The 20,746-nt window shown below is 38.8% G+C and overlaps 1 protein-coding gene across 1 annotated transcript; it reads right to left on the bottom strand.

Moving 5' to 3' along the window:
• Nucleotides 1-4,508, bottom strand: islr2 (immunoglobulin superfamily containing leucine-rich repeat 2). The gene is made up of 2 exons (XM_088920250.1): nucleotides 4,274-4,508; nucleotides 1-3,173 (listed from the first exon to the last, which is right to left on the bottom strand). Exon 2 carries the CDS (start codon nucleotides 3,162-3,164, stop codon nucleotides 1,098-1,100), a length of 2,067 nt encoding a protein of 688 aa, XP_088776376.1. The 5' UTR covers nucleotides 3,165-3,173; nucleotides 4,274-4,508; the 3' UTR covers nucleotides 1-1,097.
• Nucleotides 4,509-20,746: the final 16,238 nt, after the last annotated feature.

Genomic DNA, 20,746 nt, shown 5'->3' with positions numbered 1-20,746 from the left:
TCATTTTCAATGTTTTTATTAACTTCACGTACATAAAATCATATCAAAAGAGGTTCAAAGTCCGTGTATTTTTAAAACATCGTTTGACATTTAGTCACTTAAAACCAGCAGTCGGTTTATCTATAGAACACTTAAAGCCGTCAAACGTTTAGACGCATAACGTTAACAGACATAAACTGACCTTCTGTTTTCAGTAAAAGAGAAGGCAGTTTTTTATTTACCGGGCTTACATCACATACTGACATTAAGAATAGCTAACGTCCTATACGCTATATATTAAAAACACACGTTGAAATACTCATGTATGTGACATGCCATGGACACGAATCTCTGAAAAGAGAGGACAGATTATTTTTTTTAGAAAGCGAGAGGATATTAAGCACCCATTTATTTAAAAGAGGTCAAAAGTCACACGTTTTCGGAGCTCCACGGCACATGAACACTTTTGTCTTTTGGACGTGACTCGGAGTCTTCCAACACTTCTAGCAGAGGCCTGGCTACAGCAAAAGTGAAATTTCCTTCAGATCTCACAGATACGGGACAAAGCACAGACTCGTCAGCAAACGGCGCTACCCAGCACCGCGACCTGCTGAAACAGAGGCGAGTGAAAACCACAATGAGGTTATGCGAGGTAAAGTCCTACATTAAGGAGAAGTTTTAGTGCGTCTTATTTCCCATTTAATATACAAATATCAATAATTATTAGTAGGCTGTTATTTGTATAAAAGCCCGGTTCACATTTTCTTTGTATATGCTTTTATAGGTGCTCCAAACGTTCAATCGCACCTTCCCTAACGTAATCAACTAAAGGAGTTATGCTCCCAAATTCTGACGTTTTAAGCCGTATATTTTTTGAGTACATTGACGTTTTATGACTCCAAATGTTGTGTGTGGAGTTGATATCAGGAATTATCCTCATTCGTTGCTATGTACATGTTTCCCTTTCGGCCAGCGTCGATTTTTTTTTTATGGATGTTAAAAGGGCGCGCCGCCTTTATCAGGGCTCATGTGAAATAATGATGTATTTAAGAAGTTACCTGGTTTTTAACCTACTTTAGAGTACCAATTTTACATGTATTCCGGGTAATAGGAATGCGTCAGCGACCCGGCTGCTTATAGTTGCCGTTGATTTCTTCAGAGATATTCACGGCCTCGGCTCCCAGTGGCAACCGGTCGCTGTATTCGGAGCCCACCTCGAATTCCTCCTGGTTCGTTTTAGACTGCGACTCCGGGATGGATTCGTTTACCATACTGCCTTCCACCTCTTCCTCTCCCTCCACCTCCTCGCCCTCGGCCTCGCCTTCGCCCTCTCCCGACTCACTGGCGTTGTAGTTCTTCTCCGACTCGACGTAAGAAGCTCTGGGGTCAAAATCGGCAGACATGTGCTTTTCCATCTGATCGGGGTTCTGGGTCTTCATGATCAGTTTGTATGTCTTGCCTTGGTATTTGTACAGCAGGTGGCAGCAGGTGGCCCCTAACAAGGGAACAGTGGCCAAGGCTAGCAAAAACGTGCTCACCACGACTATGATGAGCAGCGAAGGAATTTTCTTCCGAGTGGTGAAAACCACCTGGACCTGGCAGTCTTCTCCCGTGTAAGTCAGACACAGGGTGTAATTGGTGCCAGGATTCAAGCCCTGGAACCGGTAGGCATTGACACCTTCCTCAATCTTGGACCACTGCACCACAGAGTGACCATTGCCAGTACTGACGCACAGGTACAACATGTCCAAGGGCACTTTTCTCACAGACACTTGAAAAGGGTTAAGCTGAACTTTAGCTTCGGTTTCTGAGACTTCTAAGGCAATGACCCCAAAATCGAAGGTATGTTGTTTGAACTCATCAGAGCTCTGGTTGAAGGCGTGGTTGGAAATGTATTGAGTGCCATCGCTGACTCCACATTTATTGGTAAAAGATGGCACTCTGGACACCTGGCCTTCATTTTCAGTGTCCACAGCAATGTAGCTTGCCCCAGTTGGTAAGCGCTTGCTCCCTTCGTCAGTCTTAGGCCAGGTAATCACACTGTTTTTAGAATTCTTCGGTGCAGGTTTGCGTTCGGATGGTTGCTTCTTTTCTATCACTGCATCATGCATTGCATTGACTGCATGTTTCTGCGTGCCTGCAACTGCTACTTTGACTGAGCTCTCCTCACTACCCTGGTCATTGGTAGCTAGGCATGTGTAGCTACCACCTTCCTTTTTGCTCATACGGGGGACGATCAATGTCCCATTTTGATACACAAGGAAGCGATTAGTACCTTGCTTAGCATTATCCATGGGTAAGTCATTCTTTTCATTTTCATTAGCCTTCAAACTGAACTCGATTTCTTGATTCCCTGCATGTATTTTCCATTTGATGTCTGGCTTGGGGTTTCCAGTGGCTTCACAGTGCAGGATCAGCATGAAGCCCTCATAAAGCTCTGTATTCTCAATGTTGGGCTGGTATGTTATGCGAACAGTGGGGGGCTCACATTTCAAGTTGGGGATTTTCACAACCTGGGTGCCTTTCAGATTCTCGGGGGTTTCACAAACTATTGAATTCTGCTCCGGGATGGAGATCTGGGCATTGGTAATCCAATCCCTCAGCCACTCGAGAGGGCAAGAGCAGGTGAAGGGGTTGTTATAAATCTGGAGGTGGGACATCGAGCTCAGAGAGTCGAAAGTCCCTTGCAAAACCGACGTGAATCTGTTGTTGTTTATGCGCAGCGATCTCAGGTCCTTGAGCGTAGCAAAAGCATCCCTGGGAAGATTGATCATTTCGTTGTTGTTCATTTTGAGGAGCTGCAAGGCAGTGAGGTTGTAGAGGTCGCCCCAGGGGAAATGTATGATCTTGTTGTGGCTGAGATCCAGGTTCCGCAGCTGGACCAGCACGGCCAGCGTACCCTTCTCAATGGTGACAATGTCATTGTGGGCTAGCCACAGCGACGTTACCTGGGTGACATCCATGAAGGACTTGGACAGAAGCGATGTGATTTTGTTGGCAGAGAGGCTAAGGGTCGTCACATTGGAGGGCAGTCCCTCGGGCACCACCAGCAGGTCCTTGTACGCGCAGTCAGCAAACTGATGGGCATATTTGTCCACACAGACACATGGCTCTGGGCAGCACTGTGCAATGCCAATGAATGCAGTCCACAAGGCCACAAGGTAGCACAGGTACATCCCTGCCATTGCTGTTACCTGGAAGAAGTGTGTTGTCATAGGATTAGTCCACATCCTGCTGATGCGATATCAAAATACTTCTATAACTACAATTGTGAGAAATGCCAGTACCCAGGAGAATTTATGTTAGCCTAACAAGAAATGGGTGATATCTAATTGTACTACACACACTTGATCAGCCATAACATTAATACACCCACACTGCTGAAAAAATGCTGGGAAAAGTAATCTCTCTTTTCTCAAAGCTCTGCACAATTTAGAATACTACTCCAATAAAGAAGTCAACAGTAAAGCTTAGATAAAATAATTGGTAGTTGAGTAAATTGTCCTTATGTCGTTTCCATGCTTAAGAACGTATTCAACCGCTCTCGTTTCTGTGATACTGTTGTCTGCTGCTTCGATAAAAAGTTGAAATTAAACACAGAGTTGAAATTCAATGTACTGTATAACTGTTTCATGCAATGCATTCTGCCAAAATGAATTCCAATGTAAAAAAAGTCTTAATTCTGCTCAACGAAGCCATCTAATCATAAACATTTGTGGGCTATAGCTTGAATTCGTTCAGGGTTTAATCGATATACAGTAGTAAGGGTTTAAAGAAAGACAAGAGCAAGCTCTTTGCGACGCTCTGCTTCAGCTTGTCTGGATCTTAGGGTCTCGGCGTTCTCTGTCCCTGGTACTGAAAAGTTTTTCTTTATTTCTGCTTTAAGTCTTCCAACTTTTAATAAACTGAGAATACTTCGTATTTATTTTCAATGGAGCTGAAGAACACTTTCCCTTGTTTATTACTCTGAAGGAAAAGCTTGTTTCTGAAATACGAAACGTGCCTATCCGATGTGCGGAAATCTTGAGTTAATCTCTACGCTAACGTCAAACGTGAAAGCTTTCAGCACTGAGCGCTTTTTAAGGTTAGATTATAGTTAAAGGATAACAGAATTTCTAACCCTCCCTGTGCTCAGTGCTAAATTAAAGGCTAACAGAAATGTCTCCGAAATACCCAACCGTTAACAATCCTATATTTCTTAATATACAAGAAAACAACTGAAATTGCACATTCAGAATGCAAACCGTGAGCACTGGGGAACAGAACTTCAGCCGACTTTTTAAAACATCCTTACCGGTCCACTAATGGTTCAAGTCCTCGCAGGTTCCTTCTGATTAGCAGACCACTTTTCTGCGTAAAAAATAATTAACAACCAGTTGATATCTTTCCTGCGAAAACAGTGGTTCCCTTTGCGTACTTTTTGGCGGCGTGAATTAGACTGATCATAGCTGGCGGAAAAGGCATTTTCCTCCCGGTGTGATGGCAAGCAATCCGGAGGATGCCTTCTCCTCGCGCTCCACTTTGGCTAGGATTTACTGCGCGCTCCCGCCTCTAAGGGGTAAGGGGGCGGGATGGTGAGCGCGCAGCCTCTCCCACCCCGCATATATATCCCCGCTGAAGATGCCGAGGTTTGACACGCGATATACAGTCGATTGCTTATCGTTTAGATTCGGGGTTGTTTTTTCTTCTTTAATCAACATTTTATTATCGAAACTCTCATCTCAACGATCTTCAGCCCAACACCTTTCATTGGAGCTCTGTAAGTTTTGCAAAATCAGCACATCTACAGTCCTGTTTGTCATTCTCTTGATATTGACTTGTATGCGAACATCGAAGGAAACCACAGCATTCAATTAATTGTGTTTTATTTTCCCCCAAACAATGAAAGAGGGTTGTATTGTTCTGGTGTTCATTTTAGTTCAACTTAGTTGTTTTTTTTTGCAACACAAAGTTAATTTCAAACGTTCAGCCTAAGGGTCGGTAAACGGAAATCAAAGCATTTTTACAAAGCGCTGTATAACGACTTTTACTGCAAACAGCAAACGATCATAATATGATCATTTTCAAGTATAGTGACTAATTTGACTTTCCGCCAATTTCAAGATGGAAGATAAGGTTCTGAAATCGATACTTGAAATGTAATTTAATTTTGTTAACTGAAAAACAATATGTGTTAAAATACTGGTAGTTACAGTATCACTGCAACAATTGCTCCTATCATTGAAATAGTTTACGACCGTATTAAAACGTCCTTAAAAACAGTTAGTGTAAACATGTGAGATTAAATTGCCGACGATTATGCAACATTAATAGAAATGTCACCTAATGCTGTCCTTCTAATAAAAAAACAGGTGATTTGGCACAGAGGAATAGTTTTTGGAACCAAAGAAGACATCATTGCTTTCGTTACCTTGTATTGTTATTATTAACAGTAGTATTAGTAAGAGTGTTATTAGTGTTGTAATAAATATTTTATATCATATTTTCTTAGAAGTGCTTTGAAAAACTTAACATGAGATTTGTACTCACGACTAAGGTGTCGCTATTCCATCTTTTTTAAACTGTATCCAACCTAATAAGTTAATTACTTCTGAAATTGTTTCTAATATAAGGGTGTCTCCTGTATAACCGGACATACCAGGAAACAAACCGTGTATTTGTAAAAGCGAAGAGAACGTGTTCTCCGACTTCCCTCTTCAGAAAAGACGTTCTACGTCTGTTTCCAAAGACAAAATTCTGTCAATTTCTGATTTTTCGACCTTTAGAATTCACACCTGTCTACCTGGATCTCTTCGGATTTTTTAACGAGTCACTGCGCTTATTTTTTTGTAACGGTTCTGCGGCTGTCTCTGTCAAATCCAGGAGCGAACAATCTCACCTTTCCGCTAATTGTGGGCCTACGGAGACATTGTGTTTTGCAGTGTTAAATTAAGGCTACCTTGGTTGTATCATATTTCAGACTAAACTGATAAACCTACAAATTGGTGTGCAAAAATGTAGCCAGTTTAATTAGTAAAGTACAGTATACACACGCACAACGAAGCGTTTTCAATGGTGCGGTGCTGCCTTTACAGAGGAAACTCTGGTTTCCGCATTTTATTTCAGAACATTTGCGAAATTATCATTATTATTATACTGTAGAATCGAAAAGAGCTAAGCGGGATGAATGAGCGAACTAGTTTGCAATTTCTTGTAATTTAACATTTTTAAAATGTAGTTCAGGTGGGTAGCTGCGTCAGCATGCGCAGGCTGCAAAGGAACAAGCACGGCCGAAACGTTGTGTTCTCTTTCTTCTTTTTTTCAGCATGGAATAAACCTATTACGTGTTCCTTTTTAAAATGTGTTCTCTCGACTAGTCAAGAAATACACATTGGCCTAATCAATTGAATGTGCGTCCTAATTTTGCAAGCCGTTGTTTAGCCTACTCTTGCCCAAGCAAATCAACGGCTGGCATGTTGTGTGAGTTAACCACAGTACGGAAATTAAAAGATAAAAGTTTATTTACAAATTACAGATATACAGATCTCATTTATACTAGGTGTGCCTGCTCTAAATTGCCAATGATGTATCTGACCCTAAGGCAGTCACCATATATAATTCCAAAAAACTCTTGTGGCCTACATAGCCTACACTCCTTAAGACACTTACTGTACTGTACTTGAGGAACCTATACGTTGGTTGTATATTGTGAAAATATACAGTAAACTACATGACGGCAAGCTACACGAGCTTTGAGTGAACATGTGGCGGACTCGTGAATGAATCTCAGTCTTAATTTCAATTGCAGTGAAATAGTTTGACAGTAGTAAAACTATGAAAGTCAATACCCTGTTTAGGATGCGTCTTGTATTCACACAATTTAGTGCGACTCTTACGGTATGTTTCCTGATACTTTATATATATATGATCATTTATTTCTTTACCGAAAATATGGATACATACAACGCGGATTTCAATTTCTAACCATTTTCAAATCTGTTTTGAATAACAGCAAACTATGGAAATTGATATTTGTTTTGCTTCACACATTTCTCCTAAAAAAAATAACGTTTTACTCATTGTTCCCTTGCATGCGTTATTAATCAAACATAAAAGCGTCATCTCAGATAATCTACTGTGCAACGTCTGAATGTCAAAATCAGCGCATATGCCCCTAGGTGTATATATCTCTAATCCACGCAACCAGACCGTGCCGCAACAAGCGTGCTGGTCGTACAGAAGTGAAGACTGGTACGTTGTTTCAGCATTAGAGGAAAACAGCCCTAGAGGCACTGGCCGCCGAGTGAAATTTAATGGTTGACATTATAAGACCTCCTTGTGATCATGTTAGAACAGAGTCGATTAGCCATTCAATGAATAAAATCACCAAAAAATAAGGTAAAATGGGATTTCGACGCCCAGAAAGTCGGAGCAATTAGACAGGTCATTGTGTCGCAAGGTCACTCCTGAGAGGTAAGCAGAGGTCCAGAACACGCGTTTTTCTGAAGATAAAATAATCGTGCCACGAGTACATATTGGAGCTGGCATGACTGTATTTGTGGCTGTGTGAAACAGGATTTTTAGACATCCTCTCTGTAACGTTTACAAACTTTTGCTTAAGTTATTTAACTTTTTAGATTGCTCTGAGTAGGCTACATAAACCATTCTTGCCAATAATTTTCTCTACAATGTTTTAGAGTGTAAGCGGCATGGCATTTTTGCTGCAAAGCGTGTAGATTTTAGAAAAACTGCCTAAATAAGGGAAAAAAACAGCTGAGAACGATTGGCACTACACAGAATTTAATTATACTTGTGTTGATAATTCACATAAAGGTTTGCAGCTTCTATGAAGAAAATTGTGTATTTTTATTCACAGCTGGGTTTTTTTCCTAATGTAGTTCACATCAAGGCACGCCTGACAAGCTGCTGAAAAGCAATCTCCTAGTTTTATTATACCATCGCGGAGGAAAAGCTGGCCTCGGTGTCACATCTGAGATCGTCTCAGAAGAGACTAGCCGTGGTCTAATGAAGAGTGACCATTTTAAAAGCGTTTTGACAGATAGTGCACAGAGGACGAGCAGTGGATGCATTCTAGCGATCCGGCGACTTGGCAGGTCTACAGTGGTGACAGGATTTGCGCATCAAACAATTGCAGTCCGCGGTTTTGACGACGTAAATGTCGGAAGAGATGTTTCTTTTCTTGCTGATAGTTGATGAAAGTACTGCAAACACGCAAAACGTATCACGCAAGAAAACGCCCCGGGACTGAAAGGATTTCGGGGTCTTGCACAACAAGAGTAGATCATAACAGCGCCTAACACAACTTTATTTCTTCATACAGAAAAATCAAATACCCTATATTTGTACATGTATACTGTATATAAATATACATAGGGTATATATAAACGGTGTTGGTATATTCAAACCGTGGACCTGTCACTTGGACATTGTATTAAAACTGACACCGTTTTAAATGCTTTTCAGTCTGTTATTTACTTTAAACATTTAAAATTGTAAACCTTTAATTTCGCCCGTTAGTCGTCTGGTTTTGAACAGACAAAATTGACTTACGATTGGTTTAAATATATATACTGTATAGCTCACAAGAAACCGTTTTCAATCCGAATGTCAGCATAAAGGCTGAATTAACTACTGTAGCAGCCAGCATTTCTAAAGAGTCACTAACGGAACGTGTTCGACTTTTTATTTTTACAAACAGCATATTGAACTGCTACAAAGCGCTTCACTTTAATTGTTGTTTGTATGGTACCTTTGATTCTCAATTGCTGCCACCTCGTGGTTAATAAAATTAAAAATATTTTTGAAAAGGCGCTCCTATCGATTTCCAATCTGGATCTTAATATAAAGCGCGTTTTATCCCCCTTTGATATCTGGAACACATTCTTTGACACCTATAACTGCTTCTGTAGGTTTTAAGCACGTTAAACGGTTTTAATTTAGAAATGCAGGTAATCCTTTCGACAGCAATAGTAATACAAAACGTGCTTGCCCAATGAACAAGCAATACTTTAATAGCATTATTATCATTTAATAGCAGTATTTACAGTATGGACTCTGGCATGATTGTTTTTTTCTGTAAAACTTGAAATATCCAAAAAGAACCAAAACGCAGGCTTTTTTTATCTAGCATTTTTTTATATTCTTTGCGATGAGAGACATTTAAAATGCAACGCCTGAGTTTTTAATCCATCTCATTACGCACAATATACAGATCTTGTAGGGTCACACATCTATAATGGTACCCTTATAATAAATACAAGTATAAACAATGTTTTAAAGGAGGATTAGAAATCAACACTATTCTTAGCTATGTCTGTTTTTATTTCAAACCCGTGATGAACTGTAACTAAAGGTTTCGCATGAAAATACAGTTGCACATTGAGTGCTTTCTTCAAATAGAAGTAAATCAAAATCTGTAGATTTGTACGGCTTTAGATATTAAATGCACGATGTCCAAATTTATGTACATGTACTGTATACAGCAATATACAGCGTATACAGAGTTTTCACACTACTCATTAGGGCTATCTGACCACACCACCGGGATTTTACGTTTGTGACTTGCTTTCTTCAACACATACCATAAAAGTTTTACGAAAAGCTATGCTATCTTAGCCCTTTGGCCATTGCGCTCGAGTGACGCTTTGTGTTGTACTTAGCTGATGAAGTCCACGTGTGACCATGCTTGGATTTCTAGACAGAAGGCATCAGGTTTTGATTAAAAGGTTTGCAATCTGTCTTTTCCTAACTCAAAACTAGTTCAGCACGACCAGAAGATGTCATCAACACTAAAACATTTCTGATAGTTTTCTATTCTTCACAGGAAGGATTACATTAAATTTAAATTTTTAATATTATTGTTTTTTTTTAAAAAAGTGCGACTTGGCACTGGTCGCCTAAGATTTTGGGGTCAAAACTTTCACGAGTTACTAAAGGACAAATAAATGGTTTGCTTCATTTTGTAACATTAGGAGTTTGTATTTTAGATTTAAAAACCCAGCGGCAAAATAAACGCAATTTACGCGTTTTATTATTACTTAATAATCCGATTATCATCAATATGCCTTATGATGTTAGAGTTAATTGAAGAATCCTTATTGCTGTCATTGCGTTTGCGTTATCCTCATAAAAGCACTTTTTTTACCACAAACTTGGGTATTTTCTCTTTTCTCCTAGTGGAATAGTAACCATCTCATTACCCCTGAACGTCTTGGTCACGGACACCATGGTTACAGCTAGGATTTCTTGTGGATTCTTTATAGTCTTGCACCAGAGCTGTTTAAGTCCATAATCGTCCGATTTCTCCGGCTTTCCCCGTGTCCAGGAGGCACCCAGTGTTTTTCTTTTCTACCTCCTTTAATCATCAGTAGCAATCAGGGTGATTTCGAGAAGCTTCTTGAAACAACCTGAGACTCTATAATACTACAAGATGACAGAAAACCATTAGGATTCCAAGGAGAGAATTTATTTTCATAGTACAGTATACTGATATTTGTATTTGAACAGTGTTTTAAATTACATGTATATATTATATGTATGCTACTGTATATAGTCAGTGCCCTTAAAACACTGTAACAAGTTTTCATACATAAGTGTTGAAAAATATTTATATAAAACTCAATTTTCTTTACTAAAACTTAATTATTGTTCATCAAGAGTAAAGTAAATCTGTAAATTACATTCGACCTTTATTCTTGCATCTGGCAAATAAAAACCGAACTAGGCTTTAATCTATTAGGACTCTAGTTTTAAAAGATAGTAATTCAATTTGCGCATAGACACGTTTGTTTTGTTACAGAAATTAAATGCTGTGAATTGTGGAAAACCCAATACCACCCTTGCACATTTAAATTTTGTACAAAGATCTTAAAACTATAACACGTTACATTCAACTTTGACTTCCACGTTAAAACCGACACACACCGTAGTTACATTTCCCAGTCCGAAATCTATACTTGACACAGGGTAAACTAAGTTGTTAAAAAGTTTTAACAAGAAAGAGAGAGAGAGTGAAAACACGGTCGTAAATGAGGTTTACTACACTGTGATGAAGTGCCTGTAGGTTTTTTGTCTAACGGAAATAACGGTGGTCAACTACAAACTTCAGATCGTTTTTACATCGATTGTGCTTTGGACATACTTTTAAATGTTGTCCGCGTTGGTCCCTGAATATAATAACCGGGTGAACATATTTAAATGTCTTTACCGCAATTTCATGAAATCACGGTCAACAGCCCGTATTAAAAAGACATTTATCCGCAGTAATCTGCTCGGTCTGTCTCTGCACGAAAACGTTTGAACAATCACAATGCAAATCTAAAATTTGTCGACGTCTCGTTTCAAACTGAAAGATTGTTTTTTCGTATTTTAATGTGTTGGAATAGGGCGTCCTCTGCCGTTAAATTATTGTAAAGACTAATGATGTGAGATGACCCGTGCAGAAAATTCCGCCGTGATTTGAATAATTATTTGATCAAAGGTAACTGAAAATGAGAACCGCTTACGGGTACAATTGTTGAAATATAGATATTTATACATAACTGTAACTTTTACATATAATGAAAATACAGAACACTCCTCAGAAGCGGTTGAGGGCATAAGTGTTTGAGGACGACACCCAATATGTATTTTTTCCTTAACACAGAAACAAAAAAAAAGTTTTAGATTTTCGCGCTCGTTGAAAATAAAGCCGATCACGTTTTGTGCATTTCGCGTAGAAGGTTACAACAGACTTATTAATCGGGCGTGCGTCCGACACAGCAACCACAACAGGAGGAGGGAGAGAGAGAGATATGGACAGGCTACGACACACTGGGGTCAATTCGGGTACAGTTACACAGGTGTAGGGTGGTAATTGGGCACACGTATAAAAGGCAAGCTACACCAGGGAAGCTACAGATCTCACGACTGTGTACACCGGTTCCTCAGCTGGTCAGTTGCACTGGTCCAGCGGCTCTCCTATTCCCAGCCCCGGCCACTACTACCCCAGCCTGGCCCTCGCCGGGCACCCCAGCCGGGCGCTCTTGGGCTGCAGCGCCAGGCGAGGGCGCTACGATACAGTACTGACGGTAGAAAGAACAGGTGTAGGTATAGAGCTCAAGTGTGATATACAGTACCCTGTCGGCAGGCATAAACTGTTTTCCAGGACGCTGCAAGTGTTGTGACCGATGGCTTGTGAATTACTGTGGATCATTCTGCTTTCCAGCTTTATGAAACAGCAGGAATTATTAATATTGTATTTATTCACATAACCTGTAAAGGTGTTCCATGAAAAAACGTGAAGTTCACAGGTGGAGTTCCATCTTACGATCCAACTCTGTATTTATGCTATCCGCAAAACTCTCTCATTGCATCGGTCTCAGATTTCTGTTTGCTCGGCACATATAAAAACTGCTTGAGCTTTAGATACCATTTCGGTTCATTTTTTGGACTTTTTTTTTTGTATTTCTGCACATTGCAGACGTCATTTCCTAGCTGAACGGAAGACCACGTGGCCAAACTTGCAGTTTGCAGTCCGTGTATGGGCGTTATTACGGATCGGCTCCGTTTAAAGTTTGTACAGTAAAGTACAAATGCAGGCTGGCACGTAAAACGGAGAACAAATGTTTGCAGGTTAGTGAAAGTAATATTCTTCGTGAACAATATAGTATATGTAGAAGGCTCCACAGCCGAAACGTTGTTTTCTTTCTTTCGTTTCAGCATGGATTAAACCCGCTACCTGTTCCTTCGATGGATATTTATACAGTATATAAAGGGGTATGCAACGAAATAATTTACTAAATGTGACAGAAATTATTCACAAACCCAGTAGTTTATATGGTTTCTTCAGAGAGATTTACTTGAACAATAAAACTAACAAACAAGAATACCAAGGCAGCCTTCATGTTTAGATGACTTACATAACTAAACAGAGAAATTTTGAACCAATCCAGCATTGTTGGTTTCTCTCAACCTCCCACTGGAATTAGGTTTTGCATTTCTTAAACGAAGGGAAATGTTAAAGTTTTATAGATTTAAAAAGCCATTGTTATTATATTCTAATGTCTTTTTCGGATTATCTTAAAAACTGATCGGAGGGGAGTGTCACATATGTAGAATTATATGTCCATAGATCAACTGCCTGTAACAAGCCTGCCTGTGAATTGTGATTCCTCTCTACAAGAGAGTCATTAAAGGTCTCAAGTCTGTTTCTACAGAATGTTGTGCCATGACTCTGAAATCTGTGTCTGCTCTCGTTTAAAAATCTGTAAAAATCTGTAGTCTCACAGCCTACGAACTTAAAATGCCTATAGAAAGGACCATCTCCAGTGGTTCCAGTTTAGGAGAAACTAAAACAAAACGTCGGGAAATCATGTTAAATTTGCCTGCTATTTAATTATGACTTGTATTAACAGTAAAATTCTGAATATAATATTACGTCAAAGCGTGCTCGGGGGTAAGTGAATAGGGCCACTCAAAGCATAAAAACAAAGCAAAAATGCTCGATCGCCAGTGTTTTACTTTGTTTCCTTACATATACTGCAGCTCAATGGGAAGCAATATTCTAAACCACCAGAGAAAACAAAGCATAGAAAAACAGCTGTGGCTTTCCTGTTTCCCCCTTAAACATTCTGTGTAACGCCCTTTTGGAAAAACATTCCACCTCCTGGGATTTTAATTCCACAAAAATAATTTAAGTCTTATTTTTTGTGCATCTGTGTCTTCCATGATACCGTGAACACTCAGAATCTCAGAACTTTGTGCACTATGAATATCCTTGCCATCTCTTTTGCTAAAATAGATGAATTAATATCAGAAAAGGTAGCCTTCATCCGAAAAGCTAAACTAAAAGAATATTTTAAAAAGTGATGGTATTTTAAGAGAGTGTTAATATTGGTGTAGAAAGGCAGGGTCTTCCTAAGTTACTAGAATTCTTGGAAAAAGTAAAGAAGATATCTCTAAAGTGTATGCTTTTCTGAAACGTTCTAAGGTCTTTCATTAAAGGTTAATTCTCAACCTGAAAGGTAGGAATCCAAGGTAATGTACAGTATACATTAGGCACATTTCTCCTTCTGCTGAATATCAACTACAGGTATGTAGATTGTGGTATCATTAGTAAAACAGTGTAACAACAAAGAAGCTGAGGCTCAGACTCTAGGTTGCTTTTCAGTTTACTTGGCTTCTAATCCAAAAAATGCGTAAGGTGGGCCAAAGGGCCTTCTCTTGATTGCAAGGTTTATTATGTTAATATAAAGTGCTTAAACACTTTCTTTTTACTGCAATTTCAGTTTTCACCATGACTTACATAGAAATCTGAGTTGCACTGATATGCACTTTATCAGCACATTCCCAATGCTGATTCTTTCATGTCTGAAAATGCAGAGAAAATTTATTTTGGCTGTGTTACTGGGCATAAACCATTTACTATGGATTACTGGAGCTTCAACATAACTTCTTCCACACCAGGGCATTCAATGCCTTTTACAGGAGTGGTTCATTTCGACATTTACAGTATGTAGTATTTCATTTCCTGTTCTGATTATAGTCATTCTTTTAATTTATAACGTTAAGGATATTTTTAATGCTGTTAGACAATATTTTTGTCTGTAACAAGACTTTGCAAAGAATGTAAAATTGCACCCACTGAATCATCTCATCACAATTTTTCACTGTTTCGGAATTGTTACCATAATTAATTGATAGCGGCGACTAATGGAGTTTCAAACAGAAGTTCAAGAGAAGGTCAAGCTCTAATCTCACCCATCGCCACATATTTGTATATCAGTATATTTCCCCTGTGCCAACTCCCCTTCTCATTCTTCCTGAAATGAAGAGACATTCTGACAGCCTTGTTGTGACAGTCAGGATATTGTTCCTTCAGCCAGGCAACTTAAGCCTTGTTGTAAAATAGTAAAACAACAGATCCAAATCATGACTCTAATTCAGATTAACAGGGATTAGCAGAACTAGTGAAATGATTTAAATGTGGAGAAATGAACTGAGTCTTGTTAGTTTATTATCTCAAACTAGAGTATGCAATAAAAGGGAAAGAATGCTGATACTTGGTGTAATGAATGATGGAGAGTTTTTGTCTCATCTGGTGTTTTGTTGTAGAATTGAATGTGCTAATACAAAAACAGCACTAGCTTGTTCAAAACTACAGAAACAGACAGACTGCTTTCTCACAACCATAAAGCCTATACGCCCTGTTTCAGATGTTTGTTTGGATGTGTCTTTATGCAAACTATTGTATTGATCTGGGCTTTGTATTTTTTTTTTGGCCACTGGATGATACAGATGCGCAATCCTTGAAACAGATATGCAATCAGAATAAGACATGGGAAAAATGTTAATGTTCCATTGCAAAGAAATTTGAGAAAATGACATGTTTATTTGTAGTGCTCACAAAATAAAATCAGTCAAAATATTCAATCAGTTACAGTAGTCATTGGTATAGAATATTTATAGCTAATATGCGATTTATGCTATATTTAGGTAAAATGTAATGACATTGAATTTACCATAATCTAACAATAGCAGAGCCAAAGAACAGCCTTTGTTTTGCTTGATGGTGTCTTGGCATACAGTTTTGCAAGGTCAAATTTCAATTATAGGAAACACCAGGCTATTTTCAGCACCATTTAATTTTCTACCTTTTGTGTCGAGCATGAGCACATTTATTACATTTACTTAAAGAACAAATGAATGCAACCTTAATATCTCTTATAGGTTTGAACATTCAATAACATCACTTTTGCATTTTCCGTGTATTTTAGTGCAATACGCATTGGAGCTCTTTCACAAACGTTTTAACTGGGTTCTTGAAGAAAACTCTCCTGGGGTCTGAATGATCACCAGCTAGTATTTATGCACATTCTGTAGCATGTCTGTATCTCTGTCGAGGTCACGCAATGACTGGAAACCCAGAAAGCTGGTCTGTTGGTTGTTTAGTCTCGTTAGTCAGAATACCGGAACCTTCCCTGTCCCTGGCTCCCTCCTGTGCACCGTATTGCTGACAACAAAAGGAAAACAGAGGGATGTTTATCCTTCACGTGAAAATCGGATTTGAGAAAGAGAAAGAAAGCTCAGGAGAAAAAATACTGCCTGTGTCTGGGCCTTATTATTTGAATATATTTGGCTACATGCTGTGTTTGGCGTAAGATAAATCAGTCTATCACTGTAGTCAAATATACAGTACTAGGACTACTGAGCAGTTTGGTTAGCCTTTTGCATTTTTATCATCCTGCCGATGAGCAGTGAATTAGCTTTCTGAGTCTCTAAAAAAGAATAAAAGAACATTTGTAACTGTAAACGGCTTTCAATGTTTATTTATATGCCCTTTTCTTTACCTTTTAAGGTGAAATTAGAAAGGTATTGTTTTTTCTAAGTTGGACGGTACTTATTTCTCTGGACTGAACTGTCTCATTTATACCTATGTTTTTTCTGTTGGCAGCATCAGAAAGCACATATTTTGTTAATTTCTTGTGGCTCCGCACTAGACAGATTCAGACCTGAGGAGCTGTGTAGTTTGAAGTGTGGCTCACTCCACTCTTGTTGTTATGTAGTGCAATGTCTTTACTCTTCAGGCTGTCAGAATGACTGAATTAACATATAAGGAAAGTAAGCTGCATCAGAGTTATGAGTTATGAGTCAGTTATGAGAAATACTATCCACCCTGACTACATGCATGATTCTGAGACGATTGGGTTTGTTTTCCTTCTCTTGTGGCTGTGGTTCTTATTAGTATCAGATGTATAGGGAGACAAGCCCATGTTAAATATTTTGTTTGCCAAGTTGAAAAACAATAATGTGTAGGATGAAGGAAAGCGGGGGAATTTTCTTCCTCTTGTGTGAAGTAACATTCTCATTGTGTTTGTTTATTATTTCTTCGCTTTTCTTTGTTCCTGACTTGTGGTTAGTTCTCCATGGGTTATAGTCAGGCTGTGCTTTAAGAACAAAATAGAAGAAATTCAGAACTCCTCCTAGAACATCTGAACAATCTGAAAACATGCTTGTTGACCGCGTTTTTCTAATATTTGGGCCAGTGAGCATATTTTTCACTATATACTATTGCAGTTGCAGCTGCTTCAGTTGCTCTGAGCGTTTTCGTTAGTCACAGGGACAGAAATCGACCATGTGGACAAGAGACATAGATTAAAAATAAGAAAGGCAAATAGGTGACATTTCTTTATATGAAAAGTTGTGGGTGGCAGGACCAAAATGATTACTCATGATGTTGAAGCTGAGTTCTTGGGATCTTTACAGAAATGGCTAGAAAAGATCACTGTATTATTAAATGACTAACTACTTAATGAGAAAGATGGGTTGGATGGCTTCCTGTCGCCCATAACCTTTCTCATAGTTTTCTGTGACTTCCTCAAGCCACAATCCCTCCCTTGCAATGTAAGAGCCCAAGTGTCCTAACACAGAGGCTCCTGTTCTGAGTATAAAAGGCATGCTTTAACAAAGAGGTAATTCTTAACAACAAAGAGCAAATTCTATTTCTCTGTGGTCATATGACAGCAGTGTTCGTGATTCCCAAAGCAGCACATACAGTATATTGAGTAGACAGCAGGATAACCTTTTGTTAAATGCCTTGAACTGCAAGTTCACAAGTTTAACTCATCTTTAACTCAAATTGGTGTAATGAAACTAAACAAAGACTTTTAGTTTGGCACAGACAGGCTCTAGTCCTAACCTGTCTATCTGTAGACAGTAAAATTGTGAACAGATGCTCTTGTAAGTGTAACATCACGTTTACAAACTAAATATTCAAGGTGACAGACCACAATGCAGTCAAAATTTCAGATAAGAAAGATTACCAGCAGGGCGCACTGCACTTTTAACTGTAAGCCCGACCCAAGTATGATAACGCAAGGATAGGACAGAGCAAAAGAAAAAGGTTTATGTTTGTTCAAAGCAGGTTTAGTAGAGGGAACTCGCAGCAGCTACCATTTATTACCAGGGGAGTCTTGATAGGTTAAAATGGCACCAATGCTGTTAGTTATTTTAACCAAATAGAAGTGCTAAATAGAATTAAAGGTGATGGAAAAATAAAAGAGGTGTCAACATGTGCCACCTGAGCAGATGGCAAACTGACAGCTGAGGAGCAGCAGTCTTGCGCTGATTTGGCTAACCCGCAGTGTGGCGTGGTGCAGTGCTGACCTTGTCTCCTGGTTCCCTCTTCTCCTCTAATCTGCTGTCATTAGTCAGGCTGGGCTACTTCCTCTGAGAGCACGAGGAAGAAAATAGAACCGATGGACGTGTCTTCCAGCTTGTGGTTTTGACCTGTTCTATAAAGCCCTGACAACAGGGGAGTTTGAAACAGAGATAATTACCTCACACTGGACTTTTTTCAGCTCTGTTAAGCAGTCCCCAGAAATATCCACAGACATGCCCACAGTTAGTTCCAAAACATAAAAGAGACAAAAAAAATATTGCATCAAATGTCAAAAGTGTCCAAGATACATCTGGTTTGTAGTGCACTTTAATTTCTCTTTTAAGATCCCCACTCAGATGCTGACTGTAAATGCAGTAGCCCATGACCTGATTTAGTTTGGATTACAGAGGATTCTCCATTGCATCTTTTCCAGGAACTCTCAGTCTAGTAAGCGGTTTAGGCTTATATCCCTTTAATACCTTTCTCTTCTACATCTTCAGTAGACAAGACATGCATGGTTCTCCTGTTTAGAAACGTGTGTGTAAACCCAGTGAACATGACGGGACAATGGTTGCTACTAATGTAACTATCTTAAGTTGCATATTGTTTAAAATGAAATTACTACAACCTTTTTTATATAAACAAAAATTCCCCAAACAAGTGCATTTAGTCCTTGCCAGATGTATATCAGTCAAATTGGTTAACTTTAAATCTTAATTGTAGTTGTAAGGCTAATTTTGTGGGTGTTTGAAAAGTCTATACCTAAAGGAATCTAGCTGGAATTCTAAGGGAAGCGTTCACAAAAGATTCAGAAGAGATGGTAATTTTCTGTCATTATTTTTTCTTCATGCCAGTGCCTGGACTAACAATTTAGAGGGCATTTAGTTTCCTGTTCTTTAGTGCAGCGTGAAAATGGAAAACTGTTTCTCGGAAAACAGTAGATAAGAACGCTCCCTAGTGTTTTTTAGATAACTAGCTCAGGGACGTCTGTGTTAATAATAAGCTCTTTGTCTCAGATTATTGGGTTTTAGAAATATTACATTTATCTGTAAGGCTTCAAAAATGTTAATTAGAATTTTGCTGTATGTGGTATCATGAGGTAGCCCTGTGAAAAGATAAGCATTGGCTTTCGGGCAGCTGGGACAACACGATGGGATTTATCTTTGCAGGTGTGTGAATTCTGAAGCTCAAGGCAGGCACACTCAGGGAAGACAAATTAAAGTGTATCCTGTGTTCTGTGAAACACAACCTTAGGATGAATGTTGGATGAGCATAACAATAATGAAGAATCTGTAGAATAAGTAACTGTAAAGAAAGTTCTGACAACAAAATGGAATACTGTTTAATGGGGTATGCATTCAGAAATCACAGAAAAGTAGAATTTTTGCTTAGTTTCATCTTGGCTGGCCTTTTGTTACAGTGGACATGACAGCTCTCTAAGGATATAGTTGGTTCACTGCACTATATTGTATGGTCATATTTTTGTCACTTTTACTTTGGTCTTTTTGCCTTTGGTTGCAGAAAATGAGAATCATCATCAGACCAAAAGTATTTTCAGTAGCTTGCTCGAGCAGGTTCAGTGCCACCCAGTTTTTAATGATGGTCTTTGTTCCCACTACCTGCCCATAGTAGTTTGCATTTGTCAGCAATGAGATGCAGTTGAGTGCCAGACATTTGTGAGGCGTCTGACTTGAAAACAAAGCAATTGTTCTGGTCCTTGCGTCATGAATATGGAATGTTTGTATGACCACAATGAGTGTACCATCCTTTCCCAGCCTTTAATGTCTATTTAAGTAACAAATGAACAATAACTTGGTACCATAAATCAACAATGTATTTGAGATGAATGACTTCCTTAATTGTGCATTGAGTCTGATAGCTAGAGAGGAATTGGTGACTCCAAATCCACTTATCCCGATGAGTGAAAAAACAACTTTTAATGTAGTATTGCGTGAATACATGATATAATGTCAGTATTGCATGTCCAGCACAAATGGATGGTGAAAATGCAGCAGAAGATCAAGGACTTCCTGATAACATTACTATGTTATTGTGTCCCTGTGCTTTATAAATGAGATGTAACAGTGAGTCTTGTTATGGAGTCACTGCTCTTTTATAAAGACAGCAAAGTAATACAAGAGGATAAGAATAGTACACAGCATGGATTAAATTATAAATGCATTTTCCATTTACCTGAGACAAGCATTAACAATTGAAGAGGTATAAATTTCCCTTCCTTGCTGGAAAACTCTGCACACACTTGATGAAAAAGCAGCAGTGCTCAGAGTATACCTATGCACTATAACTCTAAAGACTTTTAATGTAGAATTGCATGATGAGAAGTAACAGAAGACAAGGTAACTTTCTTGAGACAAACTTTTATCTGGTTGTTCAAGTTTTCCTACAAATACTGGCTGTACTATCGTAGGTTTTTCCCTTCACTTACATCAGTCCTGAACCTTTAGGTTTAAGCTTTAGGCATGGAAAGTTTCTACAATAGAAGGGCTCTATGTCTTCACCAGATCCATCCATTATTAGAAAATTACCTATTCCTAGAAAGTTTTGCAGCAATAATGAGCTTGTGCTAGAAATATAGGGTGCAAGACCAAGACTATAACCAGGATGGTA

The sequence above is a fragment of the Atractosteus spatula genome, chromosome 7, assembly GCF_055471065.1.
Source record: "Atractosteus spatula isolate fAtrSpa1 chromosome 7, fAtrSpa1.hap1, whole genome shotgun sequence".
Lineage (NCBI taxonomy): Eukaryota > Metazoa > Chordata > Actinopteri > Semionotiformes > Lepisosteidae > Atractosteus > Atractosteus spatula.
Note: the sequence above shows the minus strand (reverse complement) of the source record. Positions and strands in the feature narration are given on the sequence as shown.

Coding starts and splice junctions, on each gene's coding strand:
- islr2 (XM_088920250.1), bottom strand. CDS start 3,164: ATGGCAGGGATGTACCTGTGCTACCTTGTGGCCTTGTGGACTGCATTC.